At 46.5% G+C, this 23,552-nt stretch overlaps 2 protein-coding genes across 4 annotated transcripts; one reads left to right on the plus strand and one right to left on the minus strand.

Moving 5' to 3' along the window:
• Positions 1–399: 399 nt before the first annotated feature.
• On the plus strand, positions 400–3,323 carry LOC148835642 (phospholipid scramblase 2-like). The gene is made up of 4 exons (XM_088914692.1): positions 400–484; positions 1,014–1,231; positions 2,705–2,863; positions 3,153–3,323. The coding sequence occupies exons 1-4, from the start codon at positions 400–402 to the stop codon at positions 3,321–3,323; spliced, it is 633 nt and encodes a 210-aa protein (XP_088770818.1).
• Positions 3,324–3,583: 260 nt separating this feature from the next.
• Positions 3,584–22,900, minus strand: lonrf2 (LON peptidase N-terminal domain and ring finger 2). Of its 3 annotated transcripts, none has more exons than XR_016090997.1 (12): positions 20,744–22,900; positions 16,166–16,284; positions 14,525–14,647; positions 14,185–14,322; positions 13,871–14,093; positions 13,372–13,474; positions 11,712–11,826; positions 9,675–9,796; positions 8,616–8,774; positions 8,235–8,314; positions 7,252–7,401; positions 3,584–6,616 (listed from the first exon to the last, which is right to left on the minus strand). XR_016090997.1 is itself a non-coding variant. In XM_088914694.1 (12 exons), the coding sequence occupies exons 1-12, from the start codon at positions 21,516–21,518 to the stop codon at positions 6,458–6,460; spliced, it is 2,214 nt and encodes a 737-aa protein (XP_088770820.1). In that variant the 5' UTR covers positions 21,519–22,900; the 3' UTR covers positions 3,584–6,457. The 3 variants fall into 3 exon arrangements, 2 of the variants coding, with proteins under 2 accessions (XP_088770820.1, XP_088770819.1); XM_088914694.1 differs by having other exon boundaries at positions 8,287–8,314; XM_088914693.1 differs by having other exon boundaries at positions 8,152–8,314.
• Between the last annotated feature and the right edge of the window lie 652 nt (positions 22,901–23,552).

Genomic DNA, 23,552 nt, shown 5'->3' on the forward strand with positions numbered 1-23,552 from the left:
TCCCAATGCCCCAGGATAGTGAACATTACTATAATATAAGGACATTATGTTGTAACAAAAGGCGCCATCCTTCAGATGAGATGTAAAACTGAGGTTCTGACTCGGTATGGCCAAATAAAAATCCCAAATCATTTCTCAAAAAGATAGTGGTTTTATCTGGCATCTTGGCCATAAATTCTCATTGGCCTTTACCAGTCATTACCAGCCTCCTAATAACCCCCATGTCTGAACTGGCTTCATCACTCTGCTCTCCTCCCCACTGAGAGCTGGTGTGTGGGGAGTGGACTGGTGCATCATCCAGGTGGGGCTGCACACTGGGGGTGGAGGAGGGGATCCCCAGTACCTGTAAAGCACTTTGAGGGGAGTGTCCAGTGCTTAAAAACACAAGTGTAAGGAATTATGAATAATTGTTTACATTCAGGAACCTTTATCATTTTTCAGGTTGACCAAGTCCTCCTGCATCCCCAGAGAGTTCTTCTGGAAGGTTAGTATCCAGATATATACAGTAGCTCACAATCTATATGGGAGATATTTTGTCTCCCAGTCGCAAAAGCAGTGACAACAGGTGCTCAATGTATTTTGGTATATATGCAGGTACAAAATCCCAGTGAAAGATCAGTGTAAATTGATTTAGGGCACAGATATTTGTGCAGAGCTTTTAGGAGATGTTTTGACATCACAAATGTGAACTAAGGTCCTCAATATTTCATGAGTTGTCTGTGATAAAGCTGCTGTCCCATATCACTGAAGGAATGTTGCCTAAGTAAATAGGGCTTCTCATTTGAATGCTCTCTGTGCTCTGCTTTGTAAACCTTTCAGAAGACTGTGGAAGAAAATTCTGAAGAATTATTGGAAATAGATACCACAGGTTATTCTGAAATGCATTTACCGTGTGGACCCGAGTCACGGCTGTCTCAAAGTGACATGGAAACTGGGGGGGAAAAGCGTGTCAAAACAATTTTAAAGTGCTCCCGAAGAAGGACTTTCCCTTGACTCGTTCCCCTTCTGCTCAGCGTTTGACGGCCTGCCCTGCACGCAGAAATTCCAGGTTAAAACCGCGCGGGGCCAGATGATGTACTGCGCAGTCCAGAGGACCGACCACCAGAGCCAGCCCTTCCGCGGGCACCGGCGGGCTTTCCAGATGGAGATCTATGACCGCAGTGCCCGAGAGTCCATCCGCCTCAGCCAGCCCTTCGTCTGCTCGCTGTGCTTCCCGTGGGGAGCGCAAGAGGTGAGCCGCCTCCCCCCAGCAGAGAGCCTTGACCAGGAGCTCTGGGCAACAGGGACGTAGTGCTGGACGTGCATTAGGACACAACAAAACCAGTTACTGATCACGCCGCCCGACCCGGCACAGTTTACTGCAGAACCGGCAATTAGGAGCAGTGCGACAGTATGGCCAGCAGCCACATCACCCTGCAGCCCACTGAAGATCAGCAGGTGTGAGCCTGGCCAGTACCTGGATGGCAGACCTCCTGGGAAAACTAAGGCTGCTACTGGAAGAGGTGTTAGTGGGGTCAGCAGGGGACACTCACCCTGCGGTCTGTGTGGGTCCTAATGCCCCAGTATAGTGACGGGGACACTACACTGTAAAAGAGCACCGTCCTTAGGATGAGATGTAAAACCGAGGTCCTGATGCTATATGGTCATTAAGAATTCCAGGGTGTTTCTCGAAAAGAGTAGGGGTGTTACCCTGGTGTCCTGGCCAAATTTCCCATTGACCCTTACCAATCATGGCCTCCTAATGATCCAGCATCAGGCTCAGGCTGGCTTTCACACGTGTCTGTTGTTGAGAATCTTGCATGTTTTTGTGGTGGTGGGAGTGTGGGTGGCACTGTCCTGCATGGATTGTACGTGTACGTGGAGGACGTTCATTCAGTCCTCACCACCTGACAGCATGTATTTGTCTCAGCCTGGTAAAGGCCTATATCTGAGCACTACATTAACTGCTGTCCCTCAGCCAGTCCGTGCCCAGGGAAGCTCTGGAGTGAATGGAGACTATTCCAGGCAGAAAACCTCGGAGGGAGGTGCCGTCGAGTATCTCCTCTGTGGGACTCTGAAGCTCCTCAAGCAATTTTTTTACCTCTGCAAATTGAAGAAAAGTACAGGAGACAGCACTTTCATGGCGGTGCTCATTAGTGTTCATGTTCAGATACGAGTTGGGGGGGGAAACGTGCGCTAGAAAATCCTTTAGTATCCAATACACGAAGCGCGTGCGGTGCGGCATAATCTCGCATTGTGGCTTTGGGTCTGTCGAGAAACGTTGCACAGAAGAAGACTGTGAAGACAATGCGATAGTGGGAACAGATATCCCACGCATTTTATTCTGAAATGCGTTTGCAGTGCGGACCAGAGTCACGGCTGTCTCAAAGTTAAATGGAAGCTTTGGGGGGGAGGGAGGAAAAGCGTGTCAAAGCAAATTTAAAGTGCTAACGAAGAAGGACTTTCCCTTGACTTGTTCCCCTTCTGTCCAGCGTTTGACGGCCTGAAGTTCCAGGTCAAAACCTCTCGGGGCCAGACGATGTACTGTACAGCCGGGTACAAACCGTTAATGATAACGGTAAAGAGGCAATGATATCAGACTGAGCTGTTGTCAAAATCCGTGTGCGACTTGTTCCTCTAGGCGTGCAGCGGTTCCGAAGGCGTTGTGCACATTGCACATTCCGGGCAGCGTCTTCCGTGCTCCCTCTTTAATCCCGTTTTCCAGATGGAGGTGCAGGCTCCTCCGGGGGCGGTGGTGGGCTACGTGCGAGAGCTGTTGCACCCCTGGGGGCCTCGGTACGTGATCAAGGATTCGAGAGGGGAACCAGCGCTGAGGATAAGGGGCCCCGGCTACATCACCTGCCGCTCCCCGCCGGACTTCACGGTGAGAACCGAGCCGCCGGCGAACGGGTTCAACCAGAAACCAGGCTGCATTCGGCAAAGTTCAATCTTTTGAAACCAAACTGGGGGGCCTAGAATGAATAGTGTCAGCAACTGCCCGAACTCAATCCTGTGGGTCCAAATTCCTAAGAAAGGGTGTTTTAAAATTGACAGCTGTAAGCTTTTCGGTTGTGTAAACTAAATTGATCGCAAAGTAGCCGTCGGCGTTTCGGACTCGAAGGAATTCTCTCTCCGGGCCGGTTAACGGCGAGTCCGCCTTGCTCCTCTTGTAGGTTTTTGACCCGAACTGGAAAACCAAGCTCGGCGCCATCACGGGACAGTACTTTGGGAGCATTCAGGGCGACTTTGGAGACGTGGTGGCAGTGAAGTTCCCACGGGATCTGGACAAGAAACTGAAAGCCTTACTGCTCGGGGCAAGCTTTCTGATCGAAAGCAAACTGTAGGAGGAACACGACAGCCCTGCGAGCAGGGATGGAGAAAACAGTTGCTCTCAAACTCCATCCCTATCAGTATTCTTAGTGACTGTCGCAGGTAATCTGTAAGATCACATTTGTTCCAAGACGAATATGTAATACCTTGAATCTGTCTGCCATGTGGATTGTAACTGCCTGCCATATTCCCCAAATGTATTAACATCTGCTTCCTTTTCCTTCTCACACTCCTTGCCCGTCTTTGTGTAATAAAGCCATGCAGACAGTGCGTCTTTTGCATCTTTTATTTCAAATACAACATAATTTAAATATACCTTATCTTTTATCATACAAATATACAGTAAGTGATAAATGCAGCATTTCTGTGATAACACTAGACAAGAAATGAATGGCTAACAGTGGATGATTCACACACGAACAAATACTGAGAAAAGAGTCAACTGAAAGTAGAAAAAGTCTTACAGGAAACATTTAAAAGGCCTCAATTGTACATTGATTTTTTTTTTTTATGAGTCACTGAAGCTAACAAAATCATACAGTAACACTATTCACATTAAGTCAGTTACAACATACAAATTAATACTAGTTCAATCCACCACCCAGCCCCCTTTAAAAAGTATAGTAAATTGAGATTGAAGCCTGGATCGCTTCACAGGAATTGAATTAGACCCTTTAAAGTCTCAAAATATTTTGCAAAGTTAAAATACTAAACAACACACATTGCGTGACGTATTCCAGATTAGACAGTAACATTCTTTACTTTGGCCAGACACAGTGCATGTTCAATCTGTAATCTCAGTCACTTTTACAAAGATCTACAATGCTACCACTTGCTGAGCGGTACACAAGGTACAGTGCATTTCACACGGTCAAATCCCGGTATTTTAAGGCAGCTCCTCTCTTTCACCATGGATTGAAAATATACAGGTGAACGAATGTGCAATTCATCCTCAGGAAACTCCTTTTCATTCCCGAGCTCATCCTTCACCACCTTTTGTTTCACTAGTGCGTTTCAGCAGCGACCGCAAGTTAAACAAGAGTTTCATTTAGAACCAGCTTCATGAAAACCAAACTTCACAAACCTAAGCTTGTTACACCCTGCACACTTAAAACGGAAGTACAATTTCAACATGGGGGCATCTGAGCTCAAGGTTTCTGGAGTTCGTTTTTTTTTTCCCCCCCATGTTTTTTGGAAAAGCTTCAATTGGAGCACGAACTGACCAACCATGGCCCTGTGAATGGCTACGACAGTCACGAAATATCATTTCAGGAGTGCCAAGGTGCAATTCCTCCTTCATGTACCTGAAATACATGTCACAGCCCTTTGTTTAAAAGAAACGAATAAGCAGGATGGAATATACCGAACTATAACCTCTTTGGCAAGCTGATGAATAGGCGTTTTTATGAACAACATTTTCCCCCTCTTTAATGAAAAATCGTACATCAACTTACTTTTTTTCAAAAAGCTTTATATCCTGTGTAATTAAAACATTTTGCAGACCTATAAAACAGGATCCAATATTTTCAGTCGTAATTCATACTGTATAGTTCCGAATGAGCCAAATTCATCCATTTTACCGTTGGCCCAGCTGTCCCCAGTCCTGGCGACTCACACGCCTGGGGGGCCGTGTTCCAGCGGAGCCCTCAGTTACACCATCACCTACTTGATAACATTAAGATAAATGTGAACCTTTTGTTCCCAGCTCTTGAACTCCTTAGAGCTTTCACCATTGTATCTTCTCAGTGAAATAAAATCCCCGTCATGCGACTAGAGACACAACGCAAATATTTCAATGCGGCAACTTCTGAGATCAAGTAAGGCTTCGGTTTTCTAATGAAGGCGGGCTGGAATGAAAACCGGCAGGTGTGTGGGTCACCAGGCGCAGTTACCAGTATATAAACAAAATGAAGCTCATTCTTAAATTACATCTCCCTCTTCTAGCAACCCTTTGAAGGTGAAAAGGTCATGATCTCAAAGTCTGCATAACAGCACAGTCAAGAGACAAATCGAACAGCTTTTGTAAACCGCTGATCATGTATCCATCTGTAGTACCTAATTTGTTAGAAGGTGCATAACAGGATGAAGGATGTTTGATGTACTCCCATCCCCGAATTTATGAATGCAGCACTCTCCCCAAAAACGTTTCACAAATTAAATTTTGTAAGCCGAAAATAAAACTCCCACAACACACAATACATGGAAAACCTTCAGATTTGCTTGGAAGGTCAAGAAAATCACACTATTATTTTTATTCTCACAGAGCACCAAGAAAGTCAAAGTGAAAAAGCTATTGCTTCTTTATAATGGTTAACTAACCCAGTACAGTAGTTATCAAGGTAAATGCAAATATTCTAGGAACAGTGACCACCCACATGACTACGAGGATAGCATTTTCCATTCAGATATGAAAGCCAGGATTTTGTTGCAGCAAAAATCTCTTCATAACTGCGAAGAACAGGTATGAAAATAAATGCTTCAATACAGCAGCTGGGTGTTTGTAAATCAGAGAGTGAGTACAGGTGCAAACGACAAGCAAAGGACACCTGCATTTCAGCATTCAACATGATGAATACATTTGTTGATAAATTTGCAATGCAGACAAACGAATAAACCACACCTGGCGATTCCTCGTTAAGTCACCAGAGGCATTTTTTGTGCTTCGGCCAGCCAGAATACAATTCCAAGAACCCCCCGCCCCAGCCCAGACAATGCAGCAATCACTTCTTGTGAAACAAATTCCAGCAGAATGGCTCATATATGTCAGGGTAAACAGGCACAGTCTGAAATACGAACGTTAAAATAAAGATACTGAGTAACAGTAGCTCGCATCCCAAGCTCAAGGGCCATGATGAGAGCCTTTTGTGCTACAGACTTCTGCGAACTTCCACTCAAGTGCAGCAGGAAGGGCCGTGGGGTTTCAGGGAAAATCAGAGTGTTTCTGTGATGGTTTTCAGAATTTCTTAATGCTCATTTGGCACAAAAAAAAACAGATGTTACTGGAGGGGGCATCCCCAGCACTGATTCATCACATACGAGCCAAGACTTACTTGTCTGTACTTCAGGGGGCGAGCGCTCACTTGGGATTTTCAAAATGAAAGAAACTTCCACGCCGACAAAACATAAAAACCCTAAGGTCCTGCGGCCGTCATCGAGCTCTTTTGCGGGTGACGAATATGAGCACGCGTCGGATCGCGTTCAGGCGGTCCTTGAGCGACGTCATGGCCAGGATTGTGAGCTGAGCTCGGTTCTCCAGGGGAAGGACGGCCAGGAGCCACCAGCACCAGGCGGGTCCGCTTGGACTGGCCTAGGGAGAAAGCAAGACAGAGCCGACACCCTTACTCCCAGCCACACCAGGCAGCAGCCTTAGAGGACTCAGAACTGGAAGGTTGTGGGTTCAAATTCCAGCTTATTCCCATGAGCTGGATTCTTCACTTTCAGTAAAAGGTCCAGTTATATAAATGGGTGCAAATGAAAATCCTTAAATTGATTATAATAAAAGCACTATATTCCATATTATGACCAAAAGCAGCAGTACCATACATGTTAATGACATTTCAAGACTTTTTAGCACTAATCCGGATTAACATGGCATGTTATGAAATGTGAGAAGGAGCTTGACCTTATGCACTAAATCATGGAATGCATGGATATAGGGACACTTAATGGCTCTTTTGTAATGATTTAGTAAAGATACCGATTCCTATCGAACTGGAAAACCTACAAGGATCATGCCCACATCAATGTGAAAATTCTTCCAATTTAACCTACAGAGATACTAGTAAATGCAAATATCTTGATCAGCAACGGACTGGAGAGTTTTACTATTCTTGCTTCACGTTAGGTACGCAATAATCCCAGCTTAAGTGAAACTCTTACAACCAATATTTTGACAGATCTGATGATGAACTAACATCCCCCACGGCACAAATTCCCTTTTACCTGAGGATCCGATTCTTTTCCAGGCATGGATCCAAAGTGGCTGAGAATCTGGTTCTTCATGTTGTCTCGGAGAGATGTAAACCAGGCCACGGCCTGATCGTACACAGAGTCATGGACACGCACCAGTTCAACATACTCCTCTCCCTCCGCCTGAGGGCAAAAGAGCAAAGTCAGTCGGCACCATGCGATATCCTCTAGTGCCATTCATAAGCTTTAAAAGTACATTCTCGAAGCACTTTGCAGTAAAGAAAAAACAACGATGGGAGATAACAGTAACAGCACAATAAAAAACAGTTTTGAGGTGGCAGAAGAAGCAAAGGGGCAGACAGACATTCATTAAACAAAAGCCCTGCTGAATCAGGATCTAAGGGTGTCGAGAGAAGGCGACTCTCCGATACCCTTGGGGATAGAATCCCAGAGCTCTGGGACAGAGCAGGAGAAGGCCCCGTCACCCTTAGTATATAGTTGAGCCTGGGGGGACAACCAGGAGACCTGAGTCAGACGAATGAAGGCTGTGAGGTGGGGAGTAGGACGATAGTAACTCAGACAGGCACTGAGGTAAAAAGCTATGCAGAGCCTTATAGGTGAGCATGAGGAGTTGGAAGTCAACACAAAACCTGACAGGAAGCCAGTGCAAAGGACTGGCTGGCTGCCGAACTCTGGACCTAGGTAAGCTTGTCCAGTGTGGATTTAGACACACCAGCGACCAGGACATTACAGTCATGAACTCTAGAGAAGACAAAGGAGTTGAGCAGCTCTTAAGCTACAGTATAGTCGGAGACAACAGAGAACACAGACTGGCAAAGCTTCTGAGATGGAAGAATGAGGTTTTTACAATATTTTGCAAATATGAGGTTGGAACAGGTTTATAATTTGTATCAACAAAAGCACAGGAGGTACCTTCTTGTCCTCTAGGTATTCTATTTTAGCAGTATTATAGCCATCTCTCTGGCCGTGGCTTAAAACTTTAAAACGGGACACACCAATGGTGTCCACTACTGATCGGCCATCCGGAAAGAACTTGACGTCTCTGACCTCCAGCATACAGCCGTAGTCCGCAAACCTAAAAAAAAAACCCAGAAGACAAAATCAATGTGTTTCAGACCTTTCACAAAGCGGCTCCATTAAACATTTATACGCTATATGGACACACAAATAAATAGCACAACTAAACACCTTTGCCAGCAATACTTTCAATTCCACAAAAAAAAAAAGAGAAAATCAATTTTACACTTCGTTCCAGTTCTCGTATGAAAGGAACGGGCACAGCGCAGCTTCCCTCTTCATTAGACGTTCTTGTCCTGAAGGTTACTACAGATAAACTCTGCTAAAGGCCCGACGATGCCGGACGCCAGGAAACTCACCCTTTAAGCTCGTCGGCGATGCACATCCCGAACTGCCTGGTGCCCGTCTCCATGGACCTGCGGATCATGAGCCGATACCGCGGCTCGAAGACGTGCAGCGGGCAGGGGATCGTGGGAAATGCCATGGTACACACGAAGATGGGCACTTCCTTATTCAAGCTGCAAGGAAAGCCCATGTTACAGCCTCCCTCGAGGGCAGCAGGTGTACAAGATTGACTGACTTTCCCAGACTGCGTGCACATGAACTTCCCTTGCACCGCCAAAAGCAGCCTTGGGTCTGGCTGGCTTCTAAAAATATTTCGCATATATGAATGACATCCATCCATTTTCTAACCATTTCTTCCAGATCGCGGCGGAGCCAGAGCCTATCCCAGCAGGTAACGGACACAAGACAGGACACGTCCTGGACAGAGATGCCAGCCCTTTACAGGGGGACACACGGACGCAAATACACACGCACACACTCGCACAGCAGGGCCAAACCTCCCAGAAGCCAGTTAACCCATCCCACAGTCCAGAGGCAAGCTGGTGAAACCCATGTGAACACAGGGAGAACAGACAAACTCCACACACACAGCACCCCAGGCCCCAGCTCTACGAGGTAACGATGCTGACCACTGTGTCATTCCATTAAAACTACAATATTCTTAAATCAGAAAATACTACACTATGGAAAACTTGAGGACAAAAGACAAATAAACCTAAGAACCTCTGCCTGAAATAGAGACGCAGTTTTTTTGTGTGCCAATTTTTTCCTTCCCTCAGCTAACCTGAAAACCTCCTCGCTGAGGAACTCCACTGAGACTTGGGGGGGGGGGGGGGGGGGGGGGGGGGGGAAAGCAGACGCGCATACAGTACAGTCTGCTGTAGACGTGTAACATAAATCAAGACACAACCCCTTTCACAGGCAGCGTGGCCACGGCTTTAAAGAGCGATGGACCGACAGGAACGAGATACGAGATGGCCTAGGAAAACCTACAGCCATGTAAATTAAAGCAAAGGACGTGCCGCTGATCAAGCCCACTGGGGACCCCTGCAGGCGAGAAGGGCTCGGCTTACTTGGACAGCTCCCTCAGCTCCTCCTCGTGGACCTTCTTCCTCTCCGCCAGCTCCTCCGACAGGAAGCGGACCAGGACCTCTTCCATCAGGCAGGTCTTGTTGTACGCTCTGGCGGCCAGATACTGCAGCGAGAAGGAGATCCGAACCGTCAGGGGCGAAACATCCTCCCCCCCCCCCCCGAAATAAAAGATGAACGATGAGCACAAGTCAGAACCCCCAAGTCTTAGACCTCCTTTGACAGGTATGAGCGCCTCAGACCCCAGACTCAGGGCTCAAGAGCCGACGGGCGTGAGCAGCCGGAGGTCTTCGGCCCGTGCGAGGTACACAAGCCCACTCCTCCAGTGATACTGGAGAGACCTCTTAATGAGCAAGAAGATAACGGATGCCCGTCTTGAGGGTACCGAAACTCCCAGGGCGATTCCAAAGTTTCCACCCAGAAAAACGTGTCCGAGAGGACTGACAGGAAGAGACAAGGACCTTCGAGTCACGACTCTGCAGTAACGTTAAGCTTCCAAAACTCCAAGCAACTCAGCAGTCTGAAAAGCTAAACGCTGTTTTATGAGGTTCACAAAAGGAACGGGGAACAGAATTGCTACCGACGAGCTGAAAACGTGATCATTCGTTAACTGAACGGACTGGACTCCCGACGCGTTGCACGGATCACTCGCCAACACACAAGAAAACGGAAACGGGGACAGTGCACCAAAATCGTAGAGAAAAATACAGATCCATCTTGGTAAATAAAATTAAATGCCCTCAGACTTACAAGACGTAAACTTAGAGGACACAAGCTTCACTCGTACTGTGTCCCAGGAATGTCTGGCCGAGTTCCGAGACTCTTGCTCAGCTCAGATGCTCGCCCCTCTGGCTTGGCGAGGGTTGTTTATACAGTACTGGGACAAACTGCTTCAGAAGTATGAAGTGGTTCTTGGTGGGGACTGGCTGCTGCTTCAGAACGAATGGGCTTGCCAAGGGTGTACGAGAGCAGAAGAAACTCTGGAGCCTGGAGCGCTCTGCTGGGGGAAACTCCCCCTGACTGCCAGGCTCACAGGCCAGTCAACATGGGGTGTACTCATCTCCCCCCTCTGTTAGTGTTTTTTTTTGCAGAATGGTTTTAAAGAAGGCTGCCCAGCATGGCTGTAATTTCCCTTCTTACAAGAAATAACTTCATCCAAAGGTTGAACATCTCTGAGTGAGCAAGGAAAGACCTACACTCCAATACAGAGAGTTGATTAAAAAAAACCTAAATGTGACATTTTACAACTGGAAGTTATTTTTTTTTATTTATACTATCTCATAACAGTTACTTTGCTTTCTTATTTATTCCACATACACAGAAGAAAAGACTGGTTGGTCAAGTCATGTCTCTGCTCATCAATACTTAAGTCCTTTAAAATTGTAACATTTATTAAACATTAAATCTTTATCATCTATGTAACATTCACTGGGTTGCTTTGGAAAATTAGAAAACAATGGTTATTTATTATCTATTGGCTTTTTAAAGGAAGAAATTATACTTTTATGTATATGAAACAAGCTTTTCAGGAACTGGACAAATTTAAGTTTAGAAAACTGTTTTCTTGAGAATTAAGAGTAACCTTATTACTTTATTAATGCACGGTCAGTCCTTTTAGTTATAACATAGCTAATTTATTTTTAGATATTTCTATTTTCTTTAAAATGTCACTTTTTGCATAGTTCTATAATATTATACATTTCAACTACATGAGCTTTTGTTGGTCAGTTTTAATAATTATAAAACACAACCTTATTGTCTAAAATGCAGCCTTTTCCCCTACGTAAAGGTTTTGAAATTAACCAGCAAACGCAAGAAAACATTTTTTTCATCTTCACCACATCCACGTTCCAAGAGCTACTTGTGGACTGCGATTACTTCCGACGAGCTCAGCGAAAGCGGACGGAAAAGAGGAAGATGTGGTTCTGACAACACACTTGCAGGAGCCCTAGAAGGGGAGGCTGTGTGCACTGAGGTACCCTCAGTGACACAGCTGAAATACGTTAAGACAGGTGCTGTACCTCCGAAAGATTCTCTTTGCACAGAGGGCAGTTGGGATTGTGGTCAAGGCAGCGCTCCATACATCTGAGGCAGAAGGTGTGCCCGCAGGGAGTGGTGACTGGTTCATAAAACAGCCTGCAAGTAAAAAAGACACAGGAAAAAAGCCATGCAACTCAGGCGTACACAGAGATGGGCAAGAATGAACCACAAGGATCCGTGAAATAGTTTTGTACATCTGTAAACCTCTGTACGGCTACTGGAACTACTTCAAAGATTTAATTTCAATGTATAAATTCACATAGTGTTTGCAAGTGTTAGTAGCATGCTGGCTGTTTAGTGGCAAATAGAAAATTATCTAGTAAAACAAAAGTTTTCCAAAAACATTGGTTGTCATCAGAATACATTTTATAAAGTCCTTCTTATAAAACTTTATTTTTTTAATCAAGGACAGCACTTGATTATTTATAAAGTAATGTACAATTACAAATTGCTTCAACCTTCAGGTGTAAAAATAATCAGTCTAAACAAGCAATTGTTTGAGGCAGGACTTAAAAATAGGCTGAACTCAACAGGAGGAAAAAATATGCAAGACGTGCTCAACCTAATTTGGTTTTGGGGCCTTACAAGCAGTCAGTGATTGAAAACTAAAGATACAAGATTCCTTCTGCTGCCTTCAAAGTTAAAGGTCAAAATCTTAAACTCAATGCAAAACGGAATAAAATGAGGTCCAAGCACTTCAGTCCGTGTCTGGATCTCAGGTTTAGATCCCACCCTGGTGAACCCATCACAGATTTGGCTGCCATCTTTCAAAAATGCATCCATACAGCAGAGCCAAGCAGGTGTGTATCAAGGAAATTAACATCTATGCATCGTTTACTACAGAGGATGATGTCTGGATTTCGTGCTTCTGAAAATCTGATGAGAAGTTTGGCTGTAGCAACAAGCTATTAGTAAAGTAAAAAAAGGCTTGGGTTATAGATCTTTAAGAGGCCAAAGTAACCAATATTTAATCATTTATTAAGCCCGGAAATGCACAGTTACCCCAGAGAGCCTCCACTTATGCTCAGTACAGATGTGTACGAGATGGGTCATGTTTGCATAGGGCCTGAAGCCCTGAAAATGGCAGTCAGTGTTATGACAGAATTGACCATGTCATCCAAGGCGAATGAGCCATTCAACTCATCTTGCTTATGTTATCTTTTAGTAGTTAATTAACCTGAGGATCTCACCCAGCTGTTTCCTGAAAGAAGCCAAGGTTGTTGGCTACAACACTTTACAGTTTAGTCGTGTCCAGTCTGTTCTCAGTTCGCACCCAGGACACGAACGCACTTCTTAAATCCACTCAATTTTAAAACAACAACAACAAAACCAACGAACTCAAACCCTGCTGCGACTGGGAGCACCTATCAGCTGGGAACAGGCACAGAAGTCCTAAAAATTCAGTCACCAGACGGGATGGTTGGGAATCAATGTGTATATTTAAATCTAAGAAGGTACTTCTCATGCATTTTAATTTACAGTACGAGTGTAAATTCTAATTAAATGCATGTAAGTCATCAGAATGTAGGCCACACATGGAATATCAACTTATTGATGGAGATCAGAAACACACAACCGGGCTGTTCTGCGTGTATCTTTCCAAGGTCAGTCTTTCTAGCGCCGGTATAAAGGGGTTAGTACCTCATGCAGAGAGAGCATTCCATGTCTGAGCTGTCAACAAGCTGAGTAGGAACTTCCCTCCATCCATTAGGAGCTGTGGGTTTCTGAGGTAAACAGTCCCCACCTACGCAAACCAACAATGGAACCAAAATGTATTAATCTTTATATAACAAAGTCAAGTAACCAGCTGATGAAAGTGAATTATCGACAGTACATTCCATGCAAACCGATCTCTTAATTCACCATATGCTCCTCTAAGAGTTGTGCACAAGTTCTTTTATGTCAGCTTGTTATGTCTGAAGGGTGCCCCTTTTGTAACGATCCCGATCAGTGGAGAACTTTCTTCCTCTTATTTTGTCGAGTTAATTAAAAAAAAAACTCAAAAGTAAACTCACAAGTTCCCCTCTCGGACGGTAAACACCCAGCCGGATAAAACTCAAAAACAACCGAGAACACAAATAAAGTAGTAAAAAGCTCAAAGCAAAGTAATCCCCCCGAGCTGTCGTACACGGATATTAACCTTGTTTAAGCAGTTTGCTGGGAGGACCATAGCTGGCCAAGTCACTGGGGCTTTTTCTCTTGAGGACGGGACCAGGAAGACTTGAAAGCACAGGCGTCAGGGTCTTTCTGTCCTCACAGGGGAATTCAAGTTTCGACAAAGACTGAGGTAACTTCACAGGACCGACACCGGAGGGCGCTCTGCTCTCTCCAGGCGGATTCCTGGCTACTTTCAACACCGGGTCCTGCAAAAGAGAATTTTTCTTTTCACATCTCAGCCTCTCCGCAATCGATCCCTGAGCGGGATGCGAGCAGGGGCCGGAGCAGGAGGCGTACCTGGGAGGAGCCCGGCCGCTGGCCGTCCCCTGCCGGAGAGGCGCCCAGGGAGCCGAGGACAGAGGGCTTGGGGCAGGCGGACAGCGGCGCGGGCAGGCTGCTGTTCTCGAAGACCGAGGAAAACAACTCGCTCAGGATCTGCGGAGGAGAGGAATGGGGAAAAAAAACATTTTTGCAGACGTTTATCAAAAAAAAGTTAACATATCACCAAGTCACTTGGCACACTTGATCCCCCAGCATTTCAGAGATGTCTTCGGTACTGCCTGCAAACCGTCACCAGAACAGGCGGTAGGAACGCAAATGTGACTTTACACAGAATATATGGATCGGCCCCCTCTACCTTTTGCGCTTCTAGTTTGGCTGAACTCCAGTCGGGTCTCAGTGCGACACAGAAGAAATACTCCTGCAAGGCCTCCTCTGTCCTCCCAGCCTTGGCCAGAGCTGCTGCCTTCAGGAAGTGGGCCTGTACAAGGGCACGACAGAAGACACAGGGTGGCACAGGGTACAGAGGTTATAATACTTCAAGTAACATCATCTTCCGGCTCACAACTGGAAGGGATCAGGATGCTCACACTTATCCGAAGGATGACGTTGCGACAGATGTGAAGGCTTGGGTAAAGGAAAAGGTTCCTTTTGAGGAGACAAAAGGACCAGACTAGAACTCAGAGTGGAGAGACTCAAGAGTTTGTTTTGAAATCTAAAGGAGCCTTTTCGCATCTTGAAACGCAGGTGAAAAGATAAGGCTTCTCTAAAAAGGCAGGCAGTTTCCGATGCATTTTGTTATGGGCAGATGGCATCATGTAACTTAAACTGAAAAAGTTAAATCCCTTATGTGGCACAAATCTATATCCAATTTTAAGTCTGGTCGTCAGTTGCTAAGCTACCACCCCCTGGTGACCCCGAGGTGACCTTTCATAAATGTTAAGTTTCCTTGAGGTCAAAAACCACCAGCTTTCTTCCTCTTAAACTAGTCTACTGACACAGCCAACAAGACATTGTCTGATGACTAATCTTAATTGAGCATGTGTGCGAAGAAAAGAAACTTGTTTACTTCCGTTAATGCATCTATGATTTCACTAAAGCAATCTAATATTACTTTAATGCACAGATAAATTTCCATTCCTTCAGATGAGAAACAAATATGAAAGCACTACACAAGGGGCAGGACAGCTGTGGGTTGCACTTACATAAGAAACAATATGAGAACAACTTGAATAAATTTAAAACAGGATGCGACAATGACATACCCCACATTTGAATTACTGTTCAATATGAGTCAGGAGAATGAACACCTATATCAATCAGATTAGCCACTCCATGCTCTTAGAGGCAGCCCTGTTTAAGTGCACTTCAAGCGATAAATTCAAGTGCTTTTCAAAATCACAAACCTGCCTGAATTAACAGTTTCCAATACCACAGTGCTGCAGTCTACTTCTATAGTTCTTTTTTCATGCACATGGTTTAACAATGGCTTTTCGTACATCAATGCTGTAAAATAAAAAGCTATAATTTAAAATGTATGCAAATGCATGGTACTGGAACACTGTCAAATGCTTTCTGTATGACAGAGCAGCGTGCATACACTAAAAAGAAGATGCATGCAGTAGCTGTGGTCTCACACGGAGAATTCAGTCCTGTCTGAGCAGAGAATCTATTAAACTGCAGGACCGAAAAATGACAGACGCACTGCATATCTGGCAATTACAGCCTCTTTACACATTAAGAGAGCCATCTGGAGTGACTAGATGTTCGGCGTTCATGGGCGAAGCCTCTCATATTGCAAGGCATATGTTATTTCATGGTAACTTTTTGGCATTTTTACACCACAGAATAAACGAACAGAAATGCCCTTATGCAGTGCCTTGTAGGAAAAACTAAAAAGCACCCTGAGCAGCAATAGTTTCAGCTATGCCTGACTTTGCGACTTCGCCAGGTACTTTTCACCACACATATGGTCGTAACAGATGTCTCGGTGGTTTACCTTGGGCCAGAGTGGTCTCAGCCTGCATGTGCTGTCCCCATCTTGAATGGCCTGGTTATAGTTTTTCATTTCCATATGGAGTTCAGCTCGCTGCCCCAACAACATGTAGTCAAAAGGAGCTGTGAAATTCAAAGAGCATGCGTTAATGTAGTGACATGGTGAGTAAGAGAATACACTTTTCAGACACCAAAAACAAGGTCAGTAAGCAGCAGGGAAAAAAAGTCTTAAAAGATTTAGAAAGTAACTCGCCAATTAGGAAACATACATTACCAGTACTAAAGAATGCGAGGAACCAAAAGCTCATTCATGTGTAGGTTTTAAAAAAATGTGTATTTTGGATATTGATTTAAAGTTCTTGGAGTAATTGTTATTGACTGGTCACAGGGATGCAGCGGAGGAGATCAAAGCTCATGCAGCAGGCTCGCGAGCGAGAGAGTTTCACTGGCTTCACTGCCAGTGAGGATTTTCTCCGACGAATGCCAAGCCTGGCGTAAATCAAGAAAAGAAAACTAGAAAGGTTATACATCATCATGCATCGCTTATCAAGAAAGCAACGCCTTCGTGCCCTCAGTATGTTGAGCCGACAGCTCGGTTAAGCATCTCCAGCAGTGAAGTCAACCTCGCTGACGGACTTCAGCCAGGGTCCCGCAGAGGTGCGCAAGAATACACGACTGCCTGCGGACAACTGAACGCCTGCTAGGGAGGGTCCAGTCTGATGTTCAGGGCAGAAGCAGCGAGTCCCTGCAGAAACCCGCTCCGGTTAACCAGACTGCACAGCGCTACGCTGACCAGGGCCCTGGGACCACACTTCCACCGGTCCATCCCGACGGGCAGAGCAGCGCACGCCCCGTGGCTGGTGCAGAGACAGCTCTCCGAGAGCTGGGGATGAGGTAGTTCAGCCTGGGAGGACCCAGCTCTGCAGACGCGAGCCCAGACCGAACAGCGGTGGGACGAGCGGAGATGGGACACGGCCGACAGGCATATGCTTGTCCAGCCTCTAGGAGAGGAAAGGGGTTGAATCCCGCAACACAACATACGTGTCCTGATGCATCCCATGTGTGCTGCAGATACAGTCTGTATCCCGTCCAGCAACAGCCACACACACAGCTGCTTGCGATTTTCACAGGAGGCTCCCTGCTCGTCAACATCATCGCTGTACATGAATTTACTGTACCTGCCCTGGCTATTCAGCGACATCGAAAGGCGAGTACAAGAACACAGGCTGGCAATGTCTTTTTTTGCGATTTGCTTTGTGGATTTATTTCAGTTTTAAGGGCTGCGTTTCTTTTCATCCTCAGTATAGCTCTCGACAAAATACTTGGACAGAAAGTGAACAGATATACTTTATATGAGAGACAGCCCCCGCACACTAGCCATTTATTAGCACTACTAATTCTACATCTATGTGTATAAGGGGATTCGTGAACAATTATGAATTCCACACCACAACAAACATATCCTTAAGGCAGAAATTAACAAAACGGTTAAACATAATAATGCTGTCCTACCATATAAAGTCCTTTTTTTTAGGTACTGCACTGGTGCTCGTCATAGACATACAGAGAAGAAAGGCAATTAGCAATGCCCAATTCAAGGCTGACCTCTCAACCCTCAGATCTCCCACACCCTTCCCCCACCACGCTCATCCACGTTTCTCATTTTGACCTTGTAAACTAAATCTTGTACCAGCCGTTCTCCTGATAAATAAAATACATGCCTCTGGTCTATACTGACACATTATAGCACTTCTGTCACTGCGTAACGCCGTAGAGAAAAAGGTGCTTCAGCAAACATGCCTGGTTCATGATGTATTTAAAGCCTACACCCAACTGAAAGAAATGATGCTGAATATTAAATGCTGTTATTATCTGAAATGAGCAACCTGTAGGATGTGTGCAGCAACATGCAAGGCTGCTAATGTTCAATTATTTTCCTTTTAACATTTTTGGCCTATAGACATCCGATTAATCAAGACCACAATTATTCTCCTTTGCCTACCTTTCTGTAATCAGGGCAGAGCCCACCACTTCTAACTGCAAAAGAGCTCGATCTGAACAGATACCGTGCCGAAATGGCCGGACCTGTGATCACACTCAAGCTTTCTCTATGGATTCTACAACACTCACTGTTTCACAAGTCACAAGCTTTTTATTTTTAACTTCAACCAAATTATTCGCAAACATCTTAAAACCTCATTTCATAACAGCATTACTAGCTCTGACCTACATCCGAAAGGGATTACAGAAGCAGCAGACATGTGACTGCCTTCAAATAACATCTTCTCTGCCAGAGACCGGATGAAATCTGGACGAAACTAACTTTTTTTTTTATAAGTGAGAAAAGCTTTTTGTAAAAAAAATTAAGGCAACTTCCCTCTTTCAAAAGGTTGCAATATCTCATGGTTATACTACAGTAACATTTCAACAGCAGATGAAGAAAACTACGTGTGAGCCCAAGAGCCACACTTCGTATTTAGACCAGCCTCGTTCAGTTTTGTGTCGTTCAGACCCTGCCAGTGGTTATTTTAGCCAAGCTTGAGGGGACAGGGGTTTAAAGTTGAGAAGGCTGTCTAAATTCCTTAAAATATGTATCCACTCCCACAAAGTCACCAAGCCCAGCTCTGTGGCTGACTTCAGTGTAAGCAAATGGCAACACAGCGGACAGCTTTCCACTACAACTGGAGTGTTGCAGTGTTGCTGACTAACAGCTACCAGGTCCTGGGCTCAGTTCTGAAATGGGGTGACTTCCGTGTGGAGTTCGCATGCTCTCTGGGGGCACCGCTCTGCTCCCAGAACAACATGCTGGCTAGGTTACCTGGGGTCCCGTCTGGGGTGTAGGCGGCCAGGGCAGGTTTTTGGGAAGCCATGACCTTTACTGGGATTAATCTGCTTTCTGATCATGGCTGGGCTGACACGCTGGTCTTTGCATGAACTGGCTAGAGCTCCCAATGACTGCAGAACTGTGAAGGAGCGGTTCCCCTCTCAGCGAACTACACTCGTCTTCTCCATGTTCAGACTGAAGCATAGTCAGCAGATTCGAGACCCTGGCTTTCTAACCCTCTCTCCCCCTCACCCCCTTTAAGAAAGTCTTACTTCTGTACAAGTGCTGTGCCTTCCTGCACTGGGGCATGCGTGCACCGCGTGTAATATCTATTCTGCACTCGGCTGTGTGTTTTTACTGGGCAGATGGACCCATGTGCTGCTTGCCCCCATCAGCTGTCTGAAGCAGTCCGATGACGTCACACAAATAAAGGCTGTGAGGAAATCAAACTTACAAACCAATATACAGCCCACACTGCCGAAACCAATCCCCCAGTTCAGCTGAAGCCTGTACCCAGGCTTCTTCCCGGAAACGGCTGGATGACACGTTTGGATCAATTAACCACTAACAGACAAAATGAGCTGGATTTCATCTTGGATGAAACAGCTCAGTTCTGTCAAAACTGACGATCATGCTCCGTACTTTAACCCCGGCGCAAACATGAGCCATCTCCTTTACATGCTGTTCTGTTTGTGTACAGCTGAGCAGATCCCTCTGAGTGCTATAGCTGTACCGAGCAGAAGTGTAGGTTCTCTTCCTGTCCTTTGTTTACCATTATGTTCTGACATTTCTGTTCATGTAGTTTTACAATGATCATAGCTTGTTTCTAAGAATGTACAGAGGGCATCAAGCTCCCTGAATGTCAAGTTCCACCAACTCCTCAGAAGCTCAGAGATGGACACGTCACTACCTTAGTACAGCAGTATCAGTCCCTGGTTTAACTAAGACTTACAGTCATCGCTTCAATACAACCTGACTGCAATCGTTTTTACAGAAGCTGCTGTACGGTTACAGGGGTCTACAGCACAATATGGGGAAGTGTTAACGAGTATAATCACCAGCAGCCGGGATGTAGAGCTTCAGTTGTTTTTTTACAAAACACATTATCCGTGCAGGTTTATTTTAAATACATCTCGCAGCCAAAACACACGATGAAGACATTTCCAGACAACGTCATTTGTGCGATCCTATCATCTGCTGAAGTTTTCTTTCATTCTTATGTTTATTACACAAAACTGTAACTCGGTTTACAAGGCGTGCCGTTCAACTTTTACGATGGCTGAAGTTAAATACCAGTTTTAGATTTACGATATCATGCCCATGTAGGCCACAGGCTAATTCATTTGATGCGATCGGAGAAGGCTGCCCGATATAGTCTTCTGTAGTCCACCTACCACAAGCTGTCCTAGTCATTCTTAAAAAGCCACAGCACTCGCTGTTAGCAGTAAGCAACTGGTGCCGAGAGCGTCCTCATCAAGGCGCTCGACTGGCACCACGATCTAACCGCATACCGCTCAATGCAAAGACGCAAATCGGAACTTTTTTCCCCTCCCCGGGGCGAAGGTTATAAAAAGGTTTCCATTTAGACCGACGTCGTTTGATTTTGGGGGGGTAACACAGCGCCTTCCAGCGTCGACATGTATATCGTCGGAAGAAAGTAGGTCACAGACATAATAACCCTTTTTCCGTGCATCCGGAACCAAGTGGTCACATACGCACATTTTATTCCTAACAAAGCGCGTTAGAGAAAGCACCTACCCAGCTCCGCGGCTCTGTCGTACTTCTCCAACGCTCTCTCCAGGTCCCTTGTCTTCCACATGCTTTCTCCCTCCAGCCACAGCCTCCGGGCTCTGCTCTCGGCGGCGAACCACTTGTCCAGCAAGCCGCCGAGGATGACGTTCACCTTGAAGCCGATGGGGAAGAGCTGCCCGTGCCTTTTATTCAGTTTGTACGTACAGACCAGGCACTCGGTGACCGCGCCGTCCTCCAGGCACGGCTTGCAGAAAGTGTGTCCGCACTGCAGCGTGGTGGGCTCGGACAGCAAGCACTTGCACAGCCGACAGGAGAACAAGTCCGGCGGCTCCTCTTCCTCGGCCGGGTCCCCGCCGCCGCCGCCGCCCTGCGGGCTCCCGTCCCCGCCCGGTTTCGCGCCGGGTCGGTCAGCCGCCTCGCTCTTCCTCCGCTCCAAGCCGGACAGCTCCTTGTCCCGGAGGGTCTGGGCGATGCTCTCCACCAGCAGCCGCAGCTCCTCCGGCCGCAGCCGGCCGAGGCGAGCCGCCGTGCAGTACGAGTCCAGGGCTTCGGAGATGCGCCCGGCCCGCCCCAGGGCATCTCCCTTCCGCAGGCACAAGCCCCGGTCGGGCTGCGGGAGGCCGGCCAGCTGCGAGGCGTAGATTTCGGCCGCCAGGTTGAAATCTCCGGCTCGCCAGGCCTCCTCGGCGACCTCCAGCATCTCCGGACACAAGCCGGCGGCGGCAGGGTTGGACAGATCATGGATGAGTTGTCCCGAGCAGTGGCGGCTACCCGTCTCCATGTCCTTTGTTGCAAACGCACAAGACTAGTCTGAAACAGACATGAAACTGCAAGTTCGGCAGCAGTACTACAGCAGCCTAGGAACCGCAGCACAAAAGTGATACAACAGTTGCATGTTCCAAGTGCAATTCATTTTTTAAATTATTGTTGTTGTTGTTGCTGCTGCTGTTGGTCTCTTCACAGGACAATACCCACCGGGGAACTCAAGTAGGCCTCGTCCCAGAGTACTCTTACGTCTACTCTTCGTGACCCTTATATAACAAGGCGCCTTCCCCTCCCTTCAAGTCCGTGCATCAGCGGATGAGCCTCGAGTAGCCATCGGGCGGTCGTGCGGCCCGGCGACAGCGACATTAAAACGCGCCCGTGCTGGGGGGGCAGGCGGCCCGGGCGCCTGGCGGGGACGGCAGCGTCTGACCCAGCCGATCTGCGGAGATCCCGGACGGCCGCCTCACCATCCTCACACCGGGCTCAGGGGCCGGGGGGCTTCAGCGGCTGCTGCGCAGCTTTTCATATCTTCCAAAGTACGGGAAAATACCACACACACACACAAATAGAGGAAGACGGCGAGAACGGAACAGTTTTAGCTCTCTCTTTCGCTATAGCTATTTCGTTTCCTTCCTCCCCCCGCAACTTGCAGTGTCTCCGGTCCCCGGGAAGTTCCTCTGTGTAACAAAACTCTTTCAGCACGGCTGACTTTCCAAGGCGAGATGTCCTCCCCCCCCAACCAACCACGAACAAAAGAAAATCCCTCTTCTTACGGCTCCTGATGCCACGCTGAGGCCAGAGAGACGAGGTCAATCGCACGCCACCTGTTTTATCAGACCAGGAGTCCCGAGCCTGTTCGCCAGTAACCCAGTTCAACACCGTGCCCCGGAGCCTCTGGAAAAGCGGTGACCGCCCGTCTGTTGAGCTCTCCGGATGACAGCCTTGACCTACAAGCTGTAATTCCGACTGCTGCTTCTGAAGTACGCGTCTCCTGTTTTTTTGTTTTTGTTTCCTCGTGTTTGCTGCGCTGTGCGAGTTCCGCTCGCTGGTCTCGGAGATCCTGCAGAACCGCACCAGGCGCTCGGACTGTGCAAGAATACAAAGGACATGTGACTGTCTGGAAGCGGGCTCATTGGCCCCTCTTCCGGCACGCTTATATAACCAGGAGGGTTGTGTAACCGTGTCAGCCAGCCCGCAACACTGTTGTCCCTGTTACAAGTTGTAAAAATTGTATCTTCATTTTGGGACGAACTAAAAAAAAACAACAAGTCACTCCCTAAAGCCGGGAATATAAAACAGCAAAAAAAAAAGGGGGAGAACTGCCCTCTTTTAGGTCTAGGAAGCGGGCAATGAGGAAAGAAAGGGCTAATGACGCTTCATTTATCACAGCGACAGAAATGCGTTTAGGAGAATTTCGGGTATCTGAGCAGGTGGCCGAGATATCGGGAAAGCGAACGTTCTCGGTAATAATTAAATTGTTTTTCGTCTTTTGGAAAACATATTTGCTCGGTTATTTCTAAGCTGAAACGTTACGATTTCCTTCAGAAAAAAAAAATATATATATTAAGCGTCAAGCAAGTCGTCCCCCCCACCCCCATTTATCCAAAACCGCAGGGAATCAACGACATAACCCGGGACTGTATAGGGACTCGAGACTCGTTAATTAAAATCAAGCAAAAACTTTATATTATATATAATTTGTCGTTGTATTTTTCATTAGGTGATCATGTCTTTATTGCAACCCGTCGACGGTGTTACCCAAGATTGAATTCTTGAGCAGTGTCGTAACGATGACAAAAGCAATACAGGGATTTCGCCTCTTGTGAGTCACTGCTTTTATGCAACTATTCCGTATCGTCTCTTTAAAAAACGCAGCACTGGGAACTGTGTGTGTGGGGTGGTGAGCAATAGGTAACAAACACGTTTAGGACACCTCCCTGCAGTGGCTGAGCTTTGTAAAAAAAACTCTAAAACGTCGGAAGAAAATATTCCATGGTTAGGGTGAGTGGTCTCTTTGATCGTGTCTTCCGAGACGCATTTTGTTTTGTGA

The sequence above is a fragment of the Atractosteus spatula genome, chromosome 4 (genome assembly GCF_055471065.1).
Source record: "Atractosteus spatula isolate fAtrSpa1 chromosome 4, fAtrSpa1.hap1, whole genome shotgun sequence".
NCBI classification, from domain to species: domain Eukaryota; kingdom Metazoa; phylum Chordata; class Actinopteri; order Semionotiformes; family Lepisosteidae; genus Atractosteus; species Atractosteus spatula.

What these genes read in the sequence shown, in the direction of transcription:
- LOC148835642 (XM_088914692.1), top strand. Translation starts at nt 400, where the DNA reads ATGAATAATTGTTTACATTCAGGAACCTTTATCATTTTTCAGGTTGAC. An exon ending in CCAGAGAGTTCTTCTGGAAG is followed by an intron (nt 485 to 1,013) that starts GTTAGTATCCAG and finishes CCTTCTGCTCAG; the next exon opens with CGTTTGACGGCCTGCCCTGC. An exon ending in TCCCGTGGGGAGCGCAAGAG is followed by an intron (nt 1,232 to 2,704) that starts GTGAGCCGCCTC and finishes CCCGTTTTCCAG; the next exon opens with ATGGAGGTGCAGGCTCCTCC.
- lonrf2 (XM_088914693.1), bottom strand. Translation starts at nt 21,518, where the DNA reads ATGGAGACGGGTAGCCGCCACTGCTCGGGACAACTCATCCATGATCTG. An exon ending in GAATGCTCTCTCTGCATGAG is followed by an intron (nt 11,827 to 13,371) that starts GTACTAACCCCT and finishes TTTTACTTGCAG; the next exon opens with GCTGTTTTATGAACCAGTCA. An exon ending in GAGCTGAGGGAGCTGTCCAA is followed by an intron (nt 8,775 to 9,674) that starts GTAAGCCGAGCC and finishes CTTTCCTTGCAG; the next exon opens with CTTGAATAAGGAAGTGCCCA.